At 37.2% G+C, this 26,921-nt stretch overlaps 1 protein-coding gene across 1 annotated transcript in view; it reads left to right on the plus strand.

The window, feature by feature from the left end:
• LOC150076595 (glutamate-gated chloride channel alpha-like) overlaps positions 1–9,465 on the plus strand; it is a 288,441-nt gene extending 278,976 nt beyond the window's left edge. Inside the window, exons 8-9 of the mRNA XM_090387386.1 lie at positions 2,318–2,673; positions 9,310–9,465. Coding sequence (XP_090243512.1) covers positions 2,318–2,673; positions 9,310–9,465 — 512 coding nt within the window. The remainder of the gene's footprint in view (positions 1–2,317; positions 2,674–9,309) is intronic.
• Positions 9,466–26,921: the final 17,456 nt, after the last annotated feature.

Below are 26,921 nucleotides of genomic sequence, written 5' to 3' on the forward strand. Positions count from 1 at the left end.
CTGGATGAAAAAATAATTTTGATATCATATACTAGTATTTTAGGACAGCTTTTGATACTGTTGTACACGAAAGACTACTGTATAAACTGGAGTAGTATGGCATTAAGGGCAAGTTGATACAATGGATAAAAGGATGGTTCAGTAGGAGAAGTCAGAGTGGTAATCAATGGACACTGCTCTTCGTGGATTAATGTTATTAGTGGAGTCCCCCAGAGTCTCCCAATGTATTTATCAATGATATTGATGGGTTAACGTGTAAGTTTGCATACAGTGTGAAGGTTGACAGGATTGTTAATGACAGTAATGATAGAACACTACCACAACAGGATCTGGAGAAGTTCAGCATACAGGCTGAGAGGCAGGAGCGGATTAAGGTCGGTTGAGGCCCCGGGCGCAGAAGAAAATATTGGGCCCCTTAAAAAAAGAGAGAGACAGGGAAAATAAAAATACATGTTAACCATTTTTTTAAATAAGTAAAAAATATTATGTACTATTAATGTTTTATTTCCAATAAAATTTGAATATAATATATGTATAATATAATTAGTAATAGCATAATAATAATCACAAAGTTTTGAACTAATAGTTGAACATATTAGTTTAACTATTAGTTGAACTAATATGTTCAAGTAATTTGTTGGGGTTTTGCGTGGGCCCTTCAGGAGTCGGGGCCCAGGGCGCGCGCCCGCCGTTAAATCCGCCTCTGCTGAGAGGTGACAACCGAAGGGCAACATTGACAAATTTAAAGTACTGCATATGGGTAGCAGTAACCCGGGAGTAACATACCAACTGTGCGATATTACTCTCAGGGTAATGGAGAATGAAAACGTTCAGGGGTATTTTGTGCAGTCACATATGAAGTTTTCTGAGCAGTGCAGACATGCTGCAAGAGTAATTCATGGGTTATTGTCAATGACATATAGGAATTTTGCTAGCACGGATAAGAAGGTGAGTGTCCCCTTGTATAAGGCAATAGCCAGAATGGCAATGACCACACTTTGAGTACTGCATACAGGTCTGGAGGCCTCATTTCAGGAAAGATGTTGAGCTACTAGAACGAGTACAGAGAAGGGCAACGATTAGTGAGTGGGACAAAGTGTTACTGTTACGAAGACAAGCTGGTCCTGCAAATTTCAGCGTCTAGACTAGACACCTGCGAGGTGATCTGATTGGGGTGTATAACGCCTTGAATGGTTTGAGTAATCTCAATGCTGATGGGATTCTTCCTCTTGCTCAGATTCTGCACCTTAGAGGGCATAAATTCAGATGTGCGGCAATTTGCCTTTAGGCAGTGGGAGGTTAATTGTTAGAACAAAATTCCATCTGTTGTTGTGGAAGTTGACAGCTTAAATAAATTCAAGGCTGAACTAGACAAACGTTTGGAGTGAAGGGGTGGGTGAAACGAGGTGTTTTTTTTTTTTTTTTTCGGGCTGATGCTAATTAGCCTTGCTTCTTATGCTAATGCTAATTCACAAAAAACTGTGTTGTGTTGAACTGTTATGTTAATTGTAAGTGGTACAGCCAACGTCACATTTGTAGAGGGCGTTGGAACTACCAGATCCGTTTTAAATCTTAGGGTTAAGCAACAAGAAGCATCTGTTCGTGCATCGCGTGCCACTAACATTTAATGCGATAAACGAAAATCACACGTTTCTTTTGAGTGAAGCTAAAATTTTGAATATTCAGCATAATTATACTAAGTTGTTAATAGCTGAAACTGCAAAATAATTCTATTAACATCCGTAAACCATTTAAAATAAAAATTAAATAAATAAATTTTCTGTTTATACTCCGAGTCGACCAAACGGTCAGAGGAGTTCACAAAATAGACAGAATACAAGAAACAGTACCGTGTTCAGCAGTCACGGGCTTGAACCCCGGTCACTCATGCACCCATGTGCCAGACCACTAGGCTACGGCGGCCTTTCTCATATCTGATTAGTGGTCGTTCGAACGCATGCGTGCTAAAGCTTAATCTCCTATTTATAAGGTAACATACACATGAACAATATTCGTTAGGTTTATTCCAACCTGTGAGAACGACACGTGCGAAAAGTTTTGGTCTTGAATTACACGTGGGCTGATGGTGAAGAACACATTTTGAGTTTTAAATTATCTTTTGTAATTTATCGCCATTTTAGGAGAGTTGGATAAGAAGTCCTATAGACGGAATAATTCCTTGTTTATTCTTGAAATATTAATATAATGTAGGATAAATTGAGCTTATGGGAGTTCTTATTTAGTCAATTGTTAGAAATATGTATATTCAGAGTTCTCACAAATATAAATAACAAGTGGCCTTTAACATCCATTTCAGTTTATCCCTGTGTACGAGCGGACATATATCTTCGCAGGAGGGTGGGCTTTTATCTGACCAACATTTATATGCCAAGTATTCTCATTGTCTTGATGTCTATGCTGACGTTCTGGATTCCACCTGAGGCCGTTCCTGCCCGTGTCACTTTAGGTGTCACTAGTTTATTGACTATCGTCACCCTACAGTACCAAGCATCTTTGCCTCCCGTGTCGTATATCGTAGCTTTGAACATCTGGCTCACATCCTGCACAGCTTTCGTCTTTCTCAGTCTCGTGGAGTATGCTGTTGTAACAACACTTATTTCGAAACAACGGAAAGCGGCCAGCATTGCCCGACCACAGTTCAGTGAAAATAAGGTGAGAATAACTTAGTTCCTGATATAATTAGGGAATGACGATACGTGGTGATTTTCCATGAAATATTTTCTCTAAACAACTACTGTTTACACCACATGGGTTTTTTAAGTTAGTTTATTTATTAGCCTTATTGACAAAATGTACTATACAATTAGATAACGGTTTGGGAGCCCATCAATTAAATCTTTTTTTTTTTCATCATTGTTGTATTACTTTTTAAATTTTTTTGAAAATTTAAACCATACTTAACTGTACTAAAGGACAGAAAAATAAATTGTTACAATTAATTAATTTATGTGTATATCCAATTATCTATTATTTGTAAGTTTTATATAAATTAAGGGAAAATTAAAGAAAAGTAAATAATATCCTCTTGTCTTGACCAAGACAAGAGGATATTATTTACCAAGACCTCTTGACAAAGGCTCCTCATTCAGTCAAGAGATGTTATTAACAGCTTACTTAGGCCTAAGTTAGGCCTGTGACTGAATGTTGAATGCAAGGTTTTCGAAACGTCACCTACTTGCACAGCACGATTAGTCAATCAGGCAAAGTACTAGTATCGGATACAGAGAGGAGTCTCCTGCCTCTGGACGACGTCACGATCTTCTACATATTCGCCGCTACCACGGCTTGTGGTAGTGACTAACACAGTGGTTTTCAACCTTTTTTTAATAACGGCACCCCTACTAACTATTCAATTTTCTGCCTGTTAGATCCGATTCTCTCTCTCTCTCTTTCTGTGTGTATATACATATATATATATATATAAAATATATATGTTATATGATAGTTATTACAATAATATAATTATAAAAATTACATTTCAAAGTACAAATTATATATATATATACAGTATATAATAATTTTATTCTTTATATAGAGGTACTAGTAAACATCAATTATAGATCACCAGAAAATTTAAAAAATAATACGTTTAAGTAACTTAAACCCAAATTACGTGGCACCCCTGGAATGTTGTTGCGGCACCCCGGTTGAAAACCACTGGGCTAACAGGTAGACACACTTTTACATCATGGCTTGTGGCAGTGATAGAGAAGAGGTGGTAGAAAAAAAGTGTGCTACCCATGCAGGGGCGGATTTAAGCATGGTCTTTATGGGCTGCATCCCAGGGTCCCGTTCAATCAAAGGGGCCCCTTCGCGGTGAATAAAAAATAAAAACAATTTAAATTAAAAAATTAAGAAAAAACAAATTATACAAAATTTTTTCGTACCTAGATAAAGTTTAAATCGTTGGTTTGGATTTGAATAAAATATCAATGTTTTAAATATGACAGTAAATAGTAAATACGGCTCTGTCGGTAAAATCAAAATATACTTTGTCGTGTCAATTACGCAAATAATGTGGCAACGTCGGAATGGGAGTGCAGTATAGCCCTCTAAAGTGTGTTAGCTTAGCGTAACTCTCAGCGTTTGACATTTGAGGTTATGTATAGTACAGTATAGTTGAATATTAAATAATCATTCGTTCCGTGAAGTGTACTGCTCAGGTGCTTCGTTTCTTCACTGGTAAGTATCGACAGAGTTTACTAAATAAATATAAGTTAAATCACTCTCCGGAAATCTTTTGTCGCACGTAAATTCAATTGTTTTTTGCATTTCCTCGAAATGAGCCATAATGAAAATAACTGGACACCGTTTATTTGAAGTAAGCGGTAGGCACTAGTAAGCAGCGTAAGCTATAAGCTTGCCTACTTGACAATGACAATGTAAGATGTAAAATCTTACAAATTTAAAATAAAAATAATTGTTTTGCTAGGAGTAAAGTTAAAGTTTGAAGAACGCTAGATTTAGTGATGGGATAGTTTAAGCGTGAGAATAGTAGCAAAGGGGTAATTCAAATAATATGAGAGAGCAAACAGGATTGTTGTTGTTTGTTTTTTAGGAGCATTAGCAACTAAGGCCATATTGCTCCGAGAATATGCGGTGGTCAATCCCTGACCTTTCCGCATTCTTCGTATTTGGTGGTGACGGGCTCGAAACCCGGTGTAATCAAGAAGCGTGTGCTACGCACTGCTGCTCCTTCCCACCTGGCTACAGAAGCGCCTAGAGCAAACAGGGACAGCAGGACTAAGTAAAGGGGTGCCATTTGAGAACGGGCGTGAAGGGGTTGCTTAAGGAAGAACAATAAGACATGAAGCAGGATTATGTGAGGCGCCTCCTTTGATTTATGACGCCGTTGGAGCAAAAACAGGAAATAAATGGACGTCGTGTTCGCGTCAAATTAAAAACGGCGTCAGGCTTATGATTTTTGGATGTTGGGATACTTTTAGAGAGAAAGGTATGAAACGAAAATGAATGTTTTTGGAGATTACCGGTGGACATGAAAGGGTCATACTGCCTGTGAGAAAAAAAAAAGAAAGTTCGAGAAAAGGATTGGTTTGTGCACTAGGGAGAGAGCTTGGAAGAATTGTGTTGGCAAATGGAAAGAAATGTAAATTTAAACTTAAATTTAGAGGGGAAGGATTAGTTGGGGGAGGCGTGCCAAACTTGAGGGGAAGAGTGAAGTTCGGGGAGACAAAAATTGAGAGAAAAGAGCATTCTGTGTCTGACTTCTGTGTGGTGTGGTCAAAGGGGAGAAAGGTCATGATGCGGGTTGAAGTGCAGGTAGGCGAGTTTGGTAATGAAGGCCCTTGTAAAGAGAATGAGCCAGGTATGTACACCTGTGAATATATAGTCTACACAAGAAGGTGCGTCATGTTAAGAGTGCCCCAGAAGTCAAAGAATTCCTGTCAGTCTCAAAAGAAAACCGCAGTGCCCCCAGCAGTGAACGCATGTCTATCAGTCTCGAAGGAAAACCGGAGTGCCCAAGAAACTGAAGTAAGCCTGTCAGCCGCGTGGGATTTTAAAGTAATGAACAAGTATGCCACAGAAAGGGAAATAATGATTGAAGGAGCAGTAATTTAAAAGGTGGAGGCAAGGGATGCAAAGAAAAACAGCAAAGAGTTCTTTACTTATGTAAACTCTAGAAGGAAGGGGATGAATCAGATTGGTCAACTTGATATCGATGGGTCAACTGTTGATGATCCTGCTCAGGTAGCTAACAAACTAAATGAATATTTTGCATCGACATTCACACGAGGAGTTATTCAGCGAGGGGAATGCCAGAGGTGTATTCAACTCTGGCAGTAAGCTAGAGAATCTTGTAATAACTGAGAGTAAAGTGGAGGAGAAATTGTTGAAGATAAACATAAGAAAGGCACCTGGGGTGGATGGAATCTATCCAGTTATATTAAAGGAGGCAGCAAAGGAAGTAAGCAAACCCTTAGCCATAATTATGAGAGCTTCCTTGGACTCAGGGGAGGTACCCACAGACTGGAGATGTGCAAACGTGACCCCAATTCACAAAGAAGGATCAAAGGCTGACACAAGTAATTATACACCTGTCAGTTTAACTTCTGTTTCAGGAAAATTAATGGAGGCACTGGTTAAAGAAGCACTGCAGGATCATCTAGACAAGACTTCAGTTATAGCTCGGACACAGCATGGTTTTGTTAAGGGGAAGTCTTGTCTGACCAATTTGATTGGATACTATGATGCAGTCACAAAAGAACTGGATGCAGGGAATAACTTTGATATTATATACTTGGATCTTACAAAGGCTTTTGATACTGTTGCACATGGAAGACTGCTGCACAAATTGGAGCAGTGTGGCATTGGAGGCAAATTGCTGCTATGGATAAAGGGGTGGTTGAGGGGGGAGAAGACAGAGAGTGGTAATCAATGGACACTGCTCATCGTGGACTAATGTTATTAGTGGAGTCCCTCAGGGTTCAGTGTTGGGTCCATTATTGTTTTCTGTATTTACAAATGATATTGATGATGGTATATCAAGCTTAATGCCCAAGTTTGCAGACGATACAAAGGTTGGCAGGGTTGTCAAGGACACTACTGACACTATGCTGCTGCAACAGGATCTGGAAAGGTTGAGAGGTGGAAAATGAAGTTTAACATTGACAAATATAAAGTACTACATATGGAAAACAGCAACCTCAGAGCAATGTATCAACCCTGTGGTACTATATTGACAATGGTAGAGAATGAAAGGAACCTGGGGGTGGTTGTGCAGGCAGATATGAAGTTCTCTGAGCAGTTCAGACGGGCTGTTAATGATATATAGGAATTTTTCTAGCAGGGATAAGGAGGCGATTATTCCTTTGTATAAGGCAATGGTCAGGCCACGCCTAGGATACTGTATACAGGTCTCATTTCAAGGAGGATGTAGAGCTGCTGGAACGAGTACAGAGAAGGGCAACAAGATTAGTGAATGGAACAAAGGGGTGTGCTTACGAAGAAAGGCTTAAGTTTTGCAAATTAGTGTCTGGAGACTAGGCACCAGCGAGGTGATCTGATAGAGGTGTTTAAAGTCTTGAATGGTTTGAGCATGCTCAATGCTGATGGAATTCTTCCTCTTGCTCAGAATAATCACCTGAGAGGGCATAAATTCAAACAGAGGAAAGACATTTAGGATAGAAGTGCGAAAATTTGCCTTTAGCCAGCAGGTGGTTGGTTGGTGGAACAGACTTCCATCCCTTGTTGTGGAAGTTGATAGCCTAAATAAGTTTAAGGCTCAGCTGGACAGGTATTTCGAATGAACAGAGGGGTGAAGTGGAAGTGGTTTTTTTTTTTTTTTTTTTTTTTGGCTGATGCTGCACAAGCTTGCTTTCTTGCATCAAATGCCTCTGCTAATGCTGATATACTTATCCGGGATGAGTTATTAGCTGTAATAATGATAAATGGCTGGAAGTCAAAAGGAGAATAAATTTTGAAGAGCAATGAACAAATGAACATACTGAAGAGCAATGAACAAATGAACAAATAATGAAACGTAAAATAATGAACCAATGTATACTCCCCACCATGACTTATGGAAGTGAAACTTGGGCACTCACCAAAAGAATGGAAGAGAAGCTAAGAACTACACAGCGAAGAATGGAACGAATTATATTGGGAATCAGACTGTTAGATAAGAAGAGAAACACATGGATTAGGCAGCAAACTCAAGTAAAGGACATTCTTATGAAAACTAAAGAACTAAAATGGTCTTGGGCAGACACATAGCTCGAAGACATGATGACAGATGGACTAAGAAAATAACAGAATGGTACCCAAGAGGAGTTAGAAGAAAACCTGGAAGACAAAGGCGGAGATGGATAGATGAAATTCATGAGTTTGTGGGTAGTAAATGGATGGCCAGTGCTCAAAACAGAAGGAACTGGAAAGTTGCTGGAGAGGCCTTCATCCTGCAGTGGATTGAAAATGGCTGATGATTAAGCCAGAATATCACCAGTGGATCGGCAGTGACGGAATCCATACTGCCAATCGTTGATCAGACAGAAGGTTTCTAGATAGCTTAAGAGTTGGCGGTTAATTGATTTCTCCATTACTTTAGTAGAAGTAATTGGAATGGGACGATAATTGGATGGGAGGGACTTGTCAGCCTTTTTAGGAATTGGCTGGATATGAACAAATTTCCAAGCAGAAGGAAAAACACCTTTGGAATAAGAAAGTAAAAAAAGGCAGCAAAGAGCAGGAGTAAGTTCAGGAGCACAGGTTTTGAGAACAAGTGGAGAAATACCACCAGGACCTGGAGCTTTCTTAGCATCGAGATTCGTCAAAATCCTTCTGACATCCTTTTGACGGAAGACCACAGGAGGCATTGAATGGAGGGGTGTTGGAAATGGTGGGAGGTGTTTTACCAAGATCATTAATACATGAGTTGGAAGAAAAATGAGATGCTAGCAGGTCCGCTTTATCCTTGGCTGAAGTGACAACAGAACCATCTGGTTTTGACAGAGGTGGGAGCAGAGATGGGCAAAAGTTGCAGCCAATAGCTTTGGCAAGAGACTAGAATGCTCACCTACCATTATGGCAAGAAGCAAGTTTTCTACTCTTAGCCTCTTCAAAATCTGGTTTGGACTGATTAATGCCCGCTTCCTTGTAGTGGAAGTTGATAGCCTAAATAAGTTTAAGGCTCAGCTGGACAGGTATTTTGAACGAACAGAGTGGTGAAGTGGAAGTTTTTTTTTTTGGCTGATGCTGCATCAAATGCCTCTACTAATGCTAATGCTAATGCTTTACAATTATTGCGAGCTTTGGTGTAGGCAGAAAATGAACTGAAGAATTGGAAACAAGCCAATTACGATATGCAGCATTGAACAGCCTTAGCACATTTATTGGAAAACCAAGGTTTAGATAAAGGACGAGATTTTAAAGTGGAGTTGTGGATTAAAAAGGATTCCATTTCTACAAGATGAACTCAGCTGAACCACTGGTATTCCCATGGCTGCTCAACAGACCAATGAGTGCTTAAGTGAGCTTATTAAAAAAAGAACATAAATAAAAAAGTGAGCAGAATCACCTTACAACAGAACTAAAGAAACTAACTACATAACGTGTAATCCATCTCTGATATCGATAATAATTAATGACAGGAATACGAAATAAGTGAGTGAATTAAAAATATATGCAATGTTAAAATTTCTATGATGCATGCATATTTTAAATATTGTCTGCAAAAATAGTTTTGTTTAAGATCTATTATTTAGCTGTTTTTTTTATTATTTTTTAAACTTCTGTTTCTACTTTTTTATTTTAATTTTTGTTTTTTAACAGGTAAAACAATCAGAGAATGGACCCAAACTAGTGTGGGGGAAAACCAAAAAGTCAAGCTTATGGAATCCAGAAAGTATCGATTACTTTTCCAGGCTTTTTTTCCCAATTGTATTCATTAGTTACTTCTCCATTTATTGGGCAGTTTATGGATTTTGATATATATATATATATATATATATTAAAATTTGAGATTTTAAATGCAAATGAATGCAGTATTGACTACCATTTCAAGTTCCAAAACAGTGGAAAATATAATTAATGGTTGTATTCTTTTAAATCTACTGGATTAGCATATACAGGCAATTATCGCTTTTGAGTTTTTTTTTTTTTTTACAAAATCGAAAATATGAACATTAATTGCAAATTTTATTTTGTGGATTTAATCGAGTTGTTTTTTAAATGCTGCTAGTTTTAATCTACACTAGATATATCATCTTGATAACATTGTGAGATTTTGTCAGCAGTGCTATCCAATGTTCTCTGATGCAGAACTCTTTTCAAACCCCAATAATGTGCACAAATTAAATAATAAAAAAAAAAAATAAATAATAATAATTTATGGAATAATCAGAGAATTCCAGAGAACCTTTAGTGGAACCTGGGGAGAAAGCTGTTGCAATGAAATATCTGTATTAGGAGGCACCCTTTGTAAGTAGTTGGCCTTCACAACAGCAAGACTATTAAAATATGACAAGTCTATACTGAAGGGTGAAATAATCTCTCATCAATGAGTTCAATGAAACATCTGCATAACAGTTAAAAAAGAAAAACTAAGCACATAACAAGCCCAACCGTTACAAAATTAAAATCGCAATAAATATTATAATTATAAACAAACATGATCTTATTGCACTCTATACCAAACAGATTACTTTGATTTCTAATTTGATTTAAACAAAATAATTGATTTGGGAAACAAAAGGCTAGATTGTTCATCCTCACTTTGAAGTGTGACAATATTGTGTTCCTTTTCATCGACCACAGTTGCACTACTAGAAGTACTTTACTTCTCGTTTTAAAGTTCCTTTTTTCAACCACCAATCCACATATTTTAGTAATAATATTTCAAAATACTGATAATTATCAAAAAAATTTACACAAGTGAGTTTAGTTATGATATCGGTTCGCTTCCTTCAACCCGTGTACTCCAAGCTAAATCGCCTACAAATGGCATATTAGATCACTACAATGCTACCTTAATAATTGAATTTTATGATACTTTTGAGAGGGGAGAGTGAAGCAATCAAAGCAGCATTTGTTTCGCAGCAAAAAAAATAATAAATAAATAAATTGCACGTGTGCCAAGCACGCACAATAGATGGTTTTATGTGAAACATCCTCTGGGTTTCTTTTAGGTACAGTCAGTTCTGCTATAATGCAGTACACGTTCCTAAAAATCTCCATATTATGGGTATTTTGCGCATTAAAAACAGGGCAGGGGCAGAGCACTCGAAACAACATGTGCAGTCTTGTTAAGAAAAACACTAAAAAAAGTTAAAAACCCAATAAAATTGCTAACACAGGTTTAAACATCTTAAATTTTTAATAAATAAATAAATATTACAGTAAATATAGCACTTTTGACCTTGACAAGGTATGAAGTTTGCTTGATTGATATTTCTGTTCACTGACATTTTCTTTTTTGAATTTAAAAATTTTAAACAGTAAAAAAGATAAGCAATCAATAACGGCGAGCATGGGATGCAGAAATTGCACGCACAAATGCACCAGTGAGACAAGTTTACAAAGTTTAAAAAAAAACAGGAATGAAGAGAAGATTCTGAAATTGTTTTTTTTTTATATGACTTAAAATTTCAGTGAAAGGAAAACACATTTCACCATAATAACGTAAAAACCCAAAGAATTCCAGTTATTGTCGCTAGTGTGCAGTAAGGTAGTTTATCACCAATTTATAAATAGATTGCACTAACTGAAAAGCACAATAAAATGGGAACAGCAAATTGTTTTTGTTTCGTGGTAGTGAGCTCCATAAATGTGTTCCTCTGCTCATGCTATCACGCCTCATGAAATTTCTGTTTGAACAGAAAAATGTGAGATCCTGAAAACATGAGGCGGCCTACAATATCACATGTTATCTTGTGAATACAACGAATGACAACAGTGTCTCCAACCAATACAACTACAGTAAATGGGAAATATAGCTCTCACACATTTGACATTTTTTAAGCTTTGTAGACTTGTTATTGCTGCACAAGTCACTATGTTCAGCTTGGTGCCAGGTTTTGCATTCGCCTGGCATTACTCAGACAAAATCATGTTATACTCGCATTTTCCATAATATATCAGTTGCGTTGGAGCATATTTGCTTTGCAAAAATGCGTGATATAGCAGAACTGACTGTTCTGCTATATCACACATTTTGATTTGTATATATTGATAGTCAATATATACAAATCAAATACCTTTTCATAGTCAATAAGCCACTGTATCGAAGTATGACTGTGATGTCACAATCATACTATTCAACAAATGGATACAATCAAATGGGTAATTAGGCTACTGGCTTGGATTTCACTAACCTCTTCCTAAGCATATCATACCGGTCACAAAAAATGCATCACATACTCTAATCACACTATTAGTGAGTGCTTGGCACAAACTAGTGGTGGGAGCATGGGAAGGGCCTCTAGCAGAAGCTACATTTTTCCTGACTGATCAGATTTACTTGGCTGATGCCCCCAAGGATGTTTCACATAAAAAATTAAAAATAAAACAAAATTGTTTAAAAGCTGGTCAACATCAGATTAGAAAAATTTCAAAATGTGGCATGATTTTTTATTTAATTTTTTTTTTTGTATGAGAAAACTTTCTGCTGTTCCCATATTTCTGTTATTTCCATTTGTAACTAATAAGTTACAAATGGGAATAACAGAAAACAGGTACTCAGAACAGTCTACAATCCTCAAAAGGATGAACAGGACAACCAGCACAATGCTCCACTATACAAATGTCAACAGTGCTACATGATTAATTCAAAGCTTATGTACACTACTGTTTCTAAAAAAACTTGTTACAAGAGATGGAACAACTTGTCCTACAATCCAGGGTCAATTAAAGCATAGCCTAATAAGGCTATAGTCACTTATCAGAATTTCCATTACATTTAAATTTTTTGAAGTGATAAATTTTTTCAGTCACCTATTTTTCTAAATTTGGATAAACTCCTTTTGTGAAAAGGGCTGATGCTGCTCAGACAAAGAGGCATAAATTTTTGTACATATTCTAACTATATATTAAATTTATTATGGAATGCTGTTTCCACATTTGGGATGGTACTCCAACACCTCTCTTAACAAGTACCTATACCAGGTAACAATAGTGACCACAAATAAGTTTTAAGGCCTAAAATGCAGCACAATAAAAAAAAAAGGGAGGGGAGAGAACTTTTCCATGTTTAGATAACACATGCACTAAAAAGAAGCAATTATAAAGGAGAAAATGGTTTAATGTATTGTAAAATAATCACATTATGTTTCGGGACTAAAAAATTTTAGGGCTGAAAGCCTCGCATTATGACATTTTTTAGTACAATTGTATCATTAGTAAATAAATGAATTTTCAGACCAACTAAAATTTGTATGTTAGGAATTACAAATAATGAATTAAAAATTACAATACTTTAACACATAATTTGTACATCAGGGATATCACAATATGAGATGTGATAATATTGATGCAGGCGCATTATAGCCATAGTAGCTTATGCGCCATTAAACTCCCATAACAACAACAAATATTGATGCCTAAAGTACAAATGTCAGTTTGTCTTAAAATTAAACCATATAGTAATATGGTAGTAAAATTAAACCATATAGTAATATGGTAGTAAAATTAAACCATATAGTAATATGGTAGTAAAATTAAACCATATAGTAATATGGTTTAATTTTAAGATACATAATGATACAAATGCATTAAACAATGTCCTATATTTCAGGAACAATAATTAAACTACTGCAACGAAATAAATCAGGTGGCAAAGGCTTTATGCTATCATAATTTATTGAACTTCTTTACAAGTTTTATATAAATAGGTTAAAAAACATAAATGGAATTATTGTGTTTACATACAGATTCATGTGGATACAGATTCAATTCATCTAACCAATGAATACTGGCCATGACAAAAATGCCTTCTAAACACATACTTTAATATGGTCTGTTAAAACTGGATTGCAGGAAAATAAATTTTCCAAGAAAATATAGTTTTTAGTGTAATTCATAAGATCATAAATCAAAAATCTTTTAAATGAATTACAGATTTATTTCAAATATAATTTTATAATACTAGTGCCACAGAACAGAGGTGTAGCCAATGACACTATAAAAAAAACATTGTTCATTTACATTTCTTGGCATTTCTTTATGAATCTCAGTATGCGAATCCAAATAAGACCTTGGTTTTGCATAATATAAATTTTTTACCCACAAATGAATGAAAAGTAAATATGCCATAGTATTATAGTATTAGCATTAACAGTGACAAATGACGTAAAGAACAAGCTAATGCAATTAAAGCTTTCAAAACTTCAAACAGGTGCCTGACTAAATTTTAAATAAATGCTTGAGGTTTTAAATAAATTATGTTGTTGTTGTTATTTGGTTTTTAGGAGCATTAGCAACTAAGGCCATATTGCTTCGGGGATATGCGGTGGTCATTTCCTGACCTTTCCGCACCTTCCGTACTTGGTGATCACGGGCTCGAACCCTTGTCTAATCAAGAAGTGTGTGCTATGCACTGCTGCTCCTGCCCACCTGGCTACAGAGACACCGAAAATAAATTATTAATTCTCACAGGTGGCTGGTTTCAAAGCACCACAATTTGTAAACGTGAAGTCTTTCATGGTAGGAATATCCAATTGTGTCCTTGACTAAGCTTCTCTTCTTGTTGCTCTTCTCTGAAAACATTCCAACGGTTCCATGTCTTTCTAAAATAATGCTTCCAGACTTGTATGCAGTATGTGGCTCAAGGTGTGGCTTATCCACTGCCTTACACACAATGGGCTAATCACTCTCTTGTTGTTTAAGGGTTTTATGACACAAGGGCATCAAAGACCAAGGTTTACATTAAAAACCTTTCTAAGGTTTCTTTTTACATTAAAAACCTTTCTAAGGTTTTTAATGTAAATCATGATTTGTTAAATTTGTTCATCAAAGTGGATTTGCTGAATGAAAATTAATCAGTTCCAGATTTGCAGAGTTACTTAATATCTGTTGAAGGGCAAGCGATTCTGACTGTTACATAAACCCTAGAAGCAAGGGAATCAGGAATTGCTGAACCAAGGGCACACCAAAAAATTGTGTTTTACTGGAAGTTGAACTTGGCACTGAACACAGAGAGTGGGATTTTCATTAGCTATGAGGTGAATGCATAAGATTTGCAGTCTAGGAAGCATTACTTCTCTGTGGCTTTTTCTGATGCTGAAGTACCATAGTTATATATTAGGTTTTATTTCATGCAATTTATTGTTTCTCAATACTTGGACCCATTTGTCTTCACCTGCTCTACTAATAGTTGGTCTAAAGTCAACGTAAGGGACTACCACTGTTTTGTTTGGTAGATGTGATGCTGATTTTGCTGCATTATCTGCTTTGTCATTGCCTTCTATTTTGAGAGAGGTTGATTAGAATGCCAATTTCTTGTAGGAGGGAATAATAAGAATGGTGTTTACCATTAAGGCTAATATAGCACTGAGTGAATTAGAATATCAGTGCAGAAGTAATAACTGCTGACATTTTTTTTAATGCAAGCTGGATAGCACATAATTCTGCAGAAAGTATGCTGTACTCAACCAGAAGGGATTTTGACACCACATGTGATGGGAATACAGTTGCTGTACCTACATCTTAGTTTATTTGTTTGTTTGTTATTTGGTTTATAGGAGCATTAGCAACTAAGGCCATATTGCTCCGGGGATATACAGTGATCATTCCCTGACCTTTCCACATCCTCCATATTTGGTGGTCACGGGTCATGGATGGTTCCAAGTACCACTAAGATGTAGGGGTACTTGGAACCATCCATATAGATGAGTTTTCCAGTGTGTAGCTGTTGGATGTTAAGTGACAGAATGGTATGTTAATTGATGGAATGGTATTGACTCAAGTATAGATCAGTCTAAGTCATATCTATCCCATGGAGGTAAAGGCATATTTGTATTTTCCTTAATTTTGTTGAGATAAATTTTCCACTTCTGTACAATTTCTCAACGGTGCATCCTGGTGGGCCTAGGTTTGTTAGGCTTGGATTCATTGGGTGTTGGCCAAAGAGGATGACTGAGATATACAGGAATTCCCAGACTTAAGTAATACTCGATGTACGGAAATTCGACTTTACGCAAGTTTTTGCCGGCCAGTACAAATTTAAAAAAAATCGTGGAAACGTATATTTGCATCCCGTAGGAATAAATGGAGATACCATGAAAATATTGTAATATGAACCTAATAACACATTGTGTTTTTTTTTTTTTTTTTTTTATAATTCGTTCCAAGTCCTTGGAAGTTGAAAATTTTGATATACAGTGCATTCCGGTTATTTGGGCCACTGGTTAATCGGGGCAGCCATTTATTTGGGGCAAATCTTAAAAAACAGAAACCAATCGAGAAAATAGCCGGGGTTTACTTCGCTTAATTGGGACAAAATGCCGTTTAATTGGGGCAGGAGACCTCAGTACTGGAGATTACCCTGCGATTGCCTCCGACCTTACCACATAGTTCGGTCGGTTTTCTGGAGGTCACAACCATAAAACAATAAAAACAATTAGCAGTCACCTGTTTATTAGGCTTTTCTGTTAGTGCAATCTATCATAAACGGACAGTAAACTCGATCTTATTGAATTTGCGATAATACCGACAGCTGGAATTCTGTAGGTTATTATGGTGAAATGTGTTTACACTTCCATGGAATCTTCAATCATATAAAAAAAAATAATTTTCAGAATCTTCTCTTCATTCCTATTTTTAAAGCTTTGTAACTCGTTACTCCGTTCTCACTTGCGGCACATATTGTGTTACTTGCAATTTGTGTGTGCTGTGTTTTTTGTTATTGATTGCTTATCTTTTTACTGTTTTAAATTTTAACCCCCACCCACAAATATCAGTGAACAGAAATGTCAACTAGTTTAGTCAGTATGTACATATTACAGTGAGTATTAATTATTCCGATTTTCACGTATATTCTTCCGAATTTCACGTATCATTTAATTTTTTAATTGGTAAGGTAATAAAGAGTAAATTTGTGCTTAATATCCTATTTTCGCTAATTAGAATCGCTGTTTAATTGAATTAAAATTCAATTCATGAACGTGATCACAATGACCGGCGCTTACTACACATCGTATAGTGAACGGTAGTTTACTATGGTGAGTTCGTCGTAACGTGATTTGATTGTACAGTGAACTAATTGTAAAAGGGGGGGGATACATTGTATTTTTAACTATTTACGTGAAACTTCGGATAACTGGGGCAGCCGCTTAATCGGGCCAAAATGCACTAGTCCCGATGTATCCCAAATAACCGGAATTGACTGTATTACTAAGCTATCTCTCTAAAAGGTCATATTTATAATGGAAATTGCACTACCCTTTCATCGTTATCATATGTTCCCATTATAAGAATCAATTTTGAATGCCTTTGTGATATTTTTCTAAAGCATTTTTCTAAAGCGTGTTTCTAGAGGTTATGACCACAAAACAATAAAAACAATTTGCACTTGCCGGTTTATTCGGCTTTTCTATTAGTGCATCTAATTATAAACAGGTAGTAAACTCGATCTTATTGCATTTGCAATAATAACGATAACTGCAATTGTGTGGGTTTTTATGTTATGGGGAAATGTGTTCCCTTTCACTGAAAATTTTCAATCATATAAAAAACAACTTTTCAGAAACTTCTCTTCATTCCTGTTTACCTATTACAATAATGAAGAGAAAGCAACCAACGAAAAGTGCAAGTGGTGGTAGTGCCAGGAAATGAAACAAAACTGATTTAGAAATGAAGATGAAAATGATTAAGAAGTACAAAACAGGACAAAGTTTGTCATCTATTGCAAGGGAATTAGGTCTCATTGCTTCAACAGTGAATAGTATTTTAAGGGACAGTGCACATATAAAAGAACATGTTAAAAGATCAATGCATTTAAGATCAACAATGATCACAAAACAGCATTTAGGTGCTATATCGAAGATGGAACAACTGTTAATAATATGGATGGAAAATCAGATTCAGAGTGCCCATGAGTCTAATGGCCATTCAAGCAAAAGAAACAAGTATTTATAAAGGTATTAAGGACAAGTATGGCGAACTCCAATCCAAGTTCGTGGCAAGCAATGGGTGGTTTAATAGGTTCAAACATCGCGCTGGTTTCCACAATGTTAAAGTATGCGGTGAAGCCGCCAGTGCTGATTCTGCAGCTGCAGAGAAATTTTGTGTTGTGCTGGAAAAAATTATTGATGAAGGCGGCTATTTAACACAGCAAATTTTTAACACTGACAAGACTGCTCTGTATTGGAAAAAATGTTAGATCGAACATTCACTGCCAATGAGGAAAATACAATGCCAGGTTTCAAGGCGTCAAATGATAGGGCCAAGCTCTTGCTTGGGGCTAATGCAGCAAGGGATTATAGATTAAAACCTCTGCTTGTGTACCATTCTCGAAATCCTCATGCATTTAAGGGCATCAGTAAAGCTGCCCTATCAGGCATTTCCGATTGAACCAGAGAGCATGGATAACAAGATCTCTTTGAGGATTGGTTTAAATGCTGCTTCATTCCCGAGGTTGAAAAATATTGTAAAGACAATGACGTTCCTTTCAAGATTTTACTTCTATTAGATAATGCTCCCGGACATCTTACACATCTAGATGATTTCAATTCGAATGTGAGAGTCATATTTCTACCGCCAAACATGACCTCACTCATCCAATCTATGGATTTATTTCAAATTTAAAAGCATACTATTTACACACAACATTTGCTCAGGCATTTTTTTTTTTTTTTTTTTTTTTATGTGAACCCCAAACACGAGAGGTATTAGAACCTATAGTACTTAGTACCGTGCTTGGGTTGGAGGTTGAGAAGACGAAAGAAGATATTTGTTGACATTGGACTTGAACTTCTGTAGATTGTAATTTTCAGGAAATACGTATGAAGGAAGGTTGTTCCAGAAAACGGCAGTTGAAAGAATAAACGAGGAAGATGAAAAGTTGGTTCTGTGGGTTTTAGTATTAGTATTAGTATTAGTAACGGCCGTATGGTGCAAGAAAGCCTATGGCTTATGCTGCACCAGCCAAAAAAAAAAAAAAAAAAAAAAAAATCCGAACAAAACAATGATAAAAACAAAAATTAAATAAATAAATAATAATAATTAATAAAGAAATAAAAATAATAAAATGAAATTAAAAATTAAATAAAAAGGAAATTAATCCTATCATCCTATGCGCTTCCCTTACCCGAAAGTACTATCCAGATGACCTTTGAATTTCCCCAAACTGTCGGCCTCTACCACCCATGAAGGCAACTTATTCCAGTAATTTATAACTCGCTGGCTAAAATAAAACTTCCTGCAGTCCAATCTAAACATTTCCCCGCGTAACTTGAATTTATGTCCCCTAGTTCTAGCATCATTTATAATCTTGAAAATTTTGTCCTCATTCAGTTTACTGATGCCTCTCAGAGCCTTAAACACCTCAATCAAATCTCCTCTAAGGTGTCTAGTTTCCAAACTCTGCAACCCACATATTCGAAGTCTTTCTTCATAAGGACGCCCTTTTGCCGATCTCACCAGGCGAGTTACCCTTCTTTGCACCCTTTCAAGAAGCTCGATGTCTTTCTTTAGGTGCGGTCTCCATACTTGAACACAGTATTCCAAGTGTGGTCTAACATAGGCCTTATATAATGGGATTATCACGTCCCTATCTCTACTTGCAAAAGTTCGATAGATCATCGATAGGACACCATGGGCCTTCCTTGCAACCTGTTTACAATGCTCAGAGAATTTCATGTCTGACCGTATCGTAACACCCAAGTCTCTTTCCTCCAGTACTGGGTTTAGTTGAACTCCACCAAGTGAATAAGTTATTTTGGGATTACTGTTTCCCAGGTGTAATACCTTACACTTTGTTGGATTAAAGCACAGCTGCCATTTTTCTGACCATTCTTGAAGTCTATCTAGGTCTCTCTGAAGAAGCTCAGCTTGACAGTGATCATTAACTACTCTACCAATTTTAACATCATCTGCAAATTTAGACATCACGCCCTCTATCCCTTCATCAATGTCGTTTATGAAAATTAAAAACAACAGTGGTCCTAATACTGATCCTTGGGGAACCCCACTTCTTACATCAACCCAATCTGAGGAATAGCCATTTATCACAACCCTCTGCCTCCTGCCCTGAAGCCATCCTTCTATCCATCTAAGGATTTTACCAGTGATTCCAACCTGTTCCAGCTTATAAAGCAACCGCTCATGTGGGACTGAGTCAAAAGCTTTGCTGAAATCTAAATAAACAATGTCGAAATTATTCCCTAAATCCAGCTCGTGAGTGACCCTTTCGAAATAGCGAACCAGATTTGTTAAACATGATTTTCCCTTTACAAAACCATGCTGAGTATCCTTGAGAATTTCAATTCTATCCAAATGATCCTGAATTCCACCCTTGATCAATGCCTCCATGATTTTCCCTACTACTGAAGTCAGACTGACAGGTCGATAATTTCCCACTTCACTTTTAGAGCCACCCTTATGTATGGGAGATACATTTGCACTTTTCCAATCCAAGGGAATCTCCCCAGAGTCTAGTGATGCTCGCATAACCAGCCTCAGTGGTTCAATGCACTCGCTTGCCGCCTCTCTCAAGATTATAGGGTATATTCCATCAACTCCAGGAGCCTTACTAGTCTGTAGGCTTGAAAGTTTTTTCATTAAATAATCTTGCGAAATTTCAATATCATTAATTACATATTTTTTAACTTTGCTCCCACAATTTCCCATTGCCACAAAAGGCTTTTCATTTGTAAATATCGATGCAAAATAACTGTTGAGTTCATCTGCAACGGCAGCTGGTGTATTTATTACTATCCCCTTTCCCTTACGTAAAGGTCCGATCTGGTTTGTCCTGCTCTTCTTGGCATTTATATATGTGAAGAATTCCTTATCCCCCCTCTTTGCTCTGTTTGCTAGTGATTTCTCATAAACTGCCTTTGCCTGTCGAACCTTTTCTGTGGCTCTATTACACACCACCTTGTAGCTGTTATATGCTTCAGTACTTTTTATTGCTCTGTAACGTTTCCATGCCACCTTTTTCTGCTCAAGTAATGTGGCAACTTCACTATTCATCCAACTTGGAACCCTTCTCGTGGAGTATTTTTTTAATGGTATATACGCATTCAAAGCATCTGTGATTAATGTTTTAAAAGCGTACCACAGTTCAATTGTATTCATTCTCTGCGCGATATCTACCCAGTTAATAGAGGCCATGTAGTACCTTAAGGCATCGTAATTTCCTTTTCTGAAATTAAACCCCATTCCTTTGCCTTTTACTTCTGCTACCTCTCTCGTCATCATCCACCGTAGAACTCCGTGATCACTTCCTGCTACTGGTTCCTCTACTGTCAGCCCTGTTATGTCATCTGATTCATGTGTGATGATGAGGTCTAGGATATTCTTTTCTCTAGTACTTTCCCTGACATGTTGATACAAATAACAGTCATCTAGTTGATTTAAAAATTTTGTTCCCCATGTCGAGTTTCCTTCCCATTTACTCCAATCAATTAGAGGCAAATTGAAATCACCCATAATAAGGCAATGACGCTTACTTGCCCATTCCATTTGCATGTAGAGGCTTTTGTCATAGTCTTCACAATCACCTGGTCTGTAGATTACGCCTACTCGCATTGTACCTTTGTTTCCAACTATCTCACACCATACAGACTCTATACTAGCATGTGAAATGTCTGAATCTGGGAAAGCTATCGTCGCACTCAGGCTGCTTCTGATAAGAAGCATTACCCCACCACCCCTTCTATCTACTCTATCCTTCCTAAATACATTATACAAGCCGTACTGAAACTCATCATCCCCAATTTCCGGGTGGCACCACGTCTCCGTAAGCCCTATTATGTCCGCGTTACTTGTTTTAACCAGCAGTTCGAATTCGCTCATTTTATTGACGACACTTCTAACATTACTGTATAAACAATTAAGATTTACTGTTCTTGTATATTTAACAACCCTAACACAACCCTTGAAGTTATTTAGGCTCTCTTCCCTGATATTAGCTACCTGCTCACGTGAAACGTCTTTTCCCCCAGAACATCTAGTTAATACGTCCAGTTGGGGTAACAGATAAGAACTCTTAAGGTATGTGCAAGAGTTACATTGACCAATATTATCAGATAAACGCGTGTCAGTATTACCCACATCCCCCCTAACTAGCAGTTTCCCTGAGCCTTTAAGGTATCCTCAATAATACTGGCAAAAACTTTTGCACAGTTGGACAGTTTTAAGTTGGACAGTAAATGGATGTTGGCTGGTGGCGGCACGTGTTCGGACTGTTTTGAAAGAGAGAGCGGGAATTATAGAAGCCAATTCAGAAGAACAGTGCCCATGGAAGTATCTGTAAAAGAGGCAAGCAGCAGAAACAGTGCATCTATGAGAAAGCGAGTGGAGAGACTCTGTTAGAGATGAGTCATTAATTAACCTAACTGCCCTCTTCTGAATGGAATCAAGAAGCCTGAGAGAGGTTTTGGGGGCACCACCCCAAATGTGGGAACAATATTCCATGGCAGGGCGGATTTGTGATTTATACAGAGTGAGCAGCTGTTTGGAAGAAAAGTAATGGCGAGAGCGAAAGAGAAAACCAAGTTTTTTAGGTGCAGAGGAAGCAATATTTGTAATGTGCTTGTGCCAAGAGAGATTAGAAGTCAGGGTAATCCCCAAAAGAGATATATCCTTTTGCCTAGAAATTGGAGTGTCGCTAAAGATAAGCATAGGAGCAGAAGAATCCTCTTTGCGAGATATAATACAAGACTGAGTTTTAGAAGGGTTGAAATCAACTAAGTTGTCTTTGCCCCACTGGAGAATTACCTGAAGATCGGCATTTAAGGAATTGGTAGCAGATTTTCGAGAAAATCTGTCATTGTCTGCAGTAGCCGATTAGAAAAATTAAGAGACGTTTGGAAATCTTACAATATTTACCACACCATCTTAAACATTGTCAGAGTTATGACAGCTCATAATGACATTGACTTGTGCCCTAATGTTAAGATTATATTTTTACCGCCACGAACAACATAAATAGTGCAACGCATGGACCAAGGAGTTACTGCTGTTTTGAAGGCTTATTACCTTCGACTTACGTTTAGAAAATCAATTTCTGAAACCAATACAAGCAATGAAAATAACATGGGGGATTTTTAGAAAAGTTTTAACATTCTGCACAGTATAAAAATGATTGGAAAAACTTGAATGAAATTGTAAGTCTTGCAAAAGAAGTGGGATTCCACAAAGTTGATGATGGGGATATTGCACAATTGCTTGAATCAAGTGCAAAACCATTTACAAATGAGGAGCTAGCAGAATTAGACCAACTACCCACAGAAGAAGAAGCCAAAAATGATGACATAACAGAATCACCATATGATAAAGATTTGGAAATTAAAGGAAGCCCTTGAGAAAACTGACCAAGCACTTGAATATATTTGTAAGAACAACCCTCTTCATGATCATGCAGAAAAAGTTAAGTGCAAAGTTAAAGACATAACTAACATCCTTTTATCACAATTAAATGCTTTTATCTGAAAAAATACGGCAAAAAAACCAAAAAACTCTGAATTCATTATTTATTCGCAAAACTGAAAAATAGCGTAACTTCAATGAACTTTACTTAATTTTACATTGTTCAACATATAATAAAACATGTCTAATAAAATAATTGTCTCATTTTTCAGTTCCTTCAATCCATTTATTAATATGTTCAAGTACTATATAATATCGGTGTAGATACACCATAGTTTACCCATAAATTTGAACTACATATGTAGCGTAAAGGGATCGTTTTAATTGTATCTCATATTGTGGGTGCCTTCACAACGAGATAGCTAGTACTGCACTACTTCAAATAAATAACGCTCCTCTAGTAGAGAAGACTACTGTTATTTATTTTCAGTGGATACCACCACCCAGACGATTGTTTCAAAACTAGTGGGCTTCATCATCAGTGGGTGGGCAGGTACCCTGGTAATGCATCACAGTAATGCAACATGCCATCACAGTCTATGTACAAGTACATAATACACGTTATGAAAATTTGATCCTCGTTTTAAGTGGAATTTTCTGTAACCAATTATTCTCAGATAACGAGGACCCCCCCCCCCCCATACTGTAGCTTCATAGTCTAATCATGACCTGATTAGAGTATAATATAAATTCAACAATGCCTGCCTGTCAGCACCTAAAGACGTTAAGGATACTGCATGAAGGATAGTTAATTTCTGGAGGCACATTGTAGTTCCACAGGTAGGTTTATGAAAATGTTTATGAAAATTTAGTTTGGTGTCTAAAACTAAACCTGGTATGCCTTTTGGTTTTAATACAGGTCCTGGATGAAGAGACGGCAATTTACAGAAGGTATTGCTGTAGTTGTCCATGATCACTTGCACCAGTTTCTTCCAACGCTCTCCTCAGGACGGCTATAGCTTCATGAGTTTGCAGTTTTGTAACCGGAATTTGTTCGGGTTCATCTTCATTTCCCTCCTCCTCTCCTTGGAGAAATTACCAGTAGCAGACTGGGTAATTTCTTCATCTGTTAAAGTTGTAGTAACTTGTAGATCTATGTCCACCCAATCATTAAACTCCTGTTCACCCATTTCTTCAGGCTTTTCAACATGATAAGTATCGTAGTAGTAGTAGAAGCATGTGATGCAAGAATGCAAGCTTATGTAGCATCAGCCAAAAAAAAAAGAAAAAAGAAAATTACATATCTATTTCCATCTAAAAGTTTTTCCAGTTCTTCACTTAATTTACTTAAGCTATCAACTTCCACAACGACATATGGAAGTTTGTTGCAGCAATGAACTACAGTAATACCCCGAAGTTACGCGATAGGTGGGTCCGACGAAAATCGCGTAAGTCGAATTCGCGTAAGTCGGGGTACAACTTTGCATATAAATACATATAAATTTTGCTTAATTGGGACCAAGGACTAACAAAAACACTAGTTTAGAAGAAAAATATTAATAAAATTGCAGTTCTTTATACATATTAATACAAAATATGTATTAAAAAAACAAATGACTTACGTAAAAAAGTTATTTCGATGTCGATGGCTTCATAAAATCTAACAAATTCGTCTGACGACACAGCGCGTTCTTTTTTTCACGCAGAATTTCTTCGTAGCAAGCTAATAATTTTTTTATTCCTTGCTTTGTAGCTATAACGCGTTCTTCGTTGGAGTCTGTTTTCTAAAATTTTTAAGCCCTTTACAATTGAGCCCTTTTCAATTTTCAACCTGTCAAGTTTGCAATTGTCATGTGCTTTTCGCCGTTGCTTCATTTAGGCCTGTAGCACGTGCAATATCACATGGTCTTTCATTTCGCTCAAAGCGTTTCACAATTTCATATTTTTTCTCTATCGACAGAGGTGGACTGGCCATAAGCCTTACCGGGGAAACCCCGGTGGGCCAGTGTGATTTTGGCCATAAACCATAGTATGACGCCACTATAAATTTTCCCGGGTAAGAATTTTTGACCCAGTCCGCCTCTGTTTATCGATAATTGCTTTTCTTTTTCTCTCTGAATCTGCAGTGTTTTCACCAGGACGCTTCCTTTTCACACCTTTTAATTAAGTATTTTACTCATTTTTAGGGAATAAAGCACAATTACAAAACGAGGAGGCACGCTTGATACGCATAAACAAAGCTTCGCGCATGTAGCAACTGAATAAACAACACCATAAAGGCAGAGATACACTATTAACACCTCACATTTCTAGGGGTTACTACCATAAAACAATAAAAATCCAGTTGCGTTTCTGCTAGTCAAATCTGTTATAAACTGGTAGTAAACTCGATCTAATTGCATTTGCGATTATACCGATAGCTGGAATTGTGTTGCTTTTTACGTTATTATGGTGAAATGTATTTCCCCTTCACTGATATAAAAAACATAAAAGCAGCAAAGTTGAATTTTGTTCATCTTTCGCTCTCATTCTCCGCCGTCGCACCGTATATCGATAACATATGAAAAACGACCTTGAAGATAGTGGGCGGCAGCGTTGCCAAACGAAAAAAATCAAGAACCGCGTAACTCCGAGTTCGCGTAAGTCGGGGTATTACTGTACATGCTGGCTAAAAGCAAATTTCTGCTATTGAACTTTGTACAATTTTTAATTTTAGGTATTGTGGATTATTGTGCAACACAGAGCAAAACGGAAACAGAATAAATAATGACAAGTTTAATACTAACTGTAAAACACACATATATTAAATATTAAATACATAAAAAAGCTTTCGGTTATTATGGTAAACTTCATCAGTCAAACTGACAGTTAAGAGTGTGGAACATGAGGGTGTGTACTGCCAGTCATGTATATGAAACTGCATAATGTGATAGTTAATTGTTTGATGTTGAAGCCTGTGGCAACGTTTGTCGTTCATCAAAATGGTTGCTTCAAAAATAGGGTGGACACGACATCCACTGCTTCTGCTGACTGAGGTATTAGAGCATGTGAAGTTCAACAACTCCAACCAGGCAGTTTACCTATCTACAATCATGACATCACGGTGTGGGTCAATGTCATGGCGGGTTGACCAGAACTGTTCGGCAATGGCCGAGCATTCTATGTCGGCTAAGCGGATCGCTCTTTCGTGTTCCGAAAGGCATTTGCCGAGCCGTCTCCCAGTTTCCCTGATGTAGCAGCTAGTGCAGTCCCAACAAGAGATGAGGTAGACTAGACCACTTTGTAGTAAGGTGGGAACCGGTGTTTTCACTCTAGAGATGAGGGATCACAACTTTCTGTCTGGGAGCTGTACGCACTTTATCCCATGTAATTTTAGAACCCTAGAAACCTGCTGTGAGAGGTTTGGGTAGTATGGGATAAAGGTGCTCGCAGTTGAGTCATTACCTTGGATGTTCTTGTTGGTTGCTATGTGATCATGTGTCTATAGGTCACACCTGTCAAGGGTACTGGTGGGATAGCCACACATTGTAAGATCTGCCTTGACTTTATCAATCTCAGTGTGCCTCTCATCTACAGAACTAGAGTGGGTCCCGGCACGGGTTAACAAGGTCCATGTAGTGCCAAGAAGATGGCTGCACGCACGTGTGCTGACCGAAAGTTGGTAAATTGGCCAGCACACATTGGTTTACAGTAGACAGTTGTCTTCAAGCACATGCCCTCATATCAAACATGAAATTTATGAAAGGTGACAGAGAATTGAGATGGTCTAAGAGACAGTCGCCCAAATCTCTGGGGATACCACAAACACATCATCCACATAGCGACACCAAAAGGTGATGGTGTCTGGTACATTCGTAAATGCGCGATCCTCTAATTCTTCCATCGCAATATTTCAAACCACATGGGATAAAGTGCAT

This window comes from Mastigoproctus giganteus, chromosome 13 (genome assembly GCF_048544385.1).
Source record: "Mastigoproctus giganteus isolate SK-2022 chromosome 13, ASM4854438v1, whole genome shotgun sequence".
NCBI classification, from domain to species: domain Eukaryota; kingdom Metazoa; phylum Arthropoda; class Arachnida; order Uropygi; family Thelyphonidae; genus Mastigoproctus; species Mastigoproctus giganteus.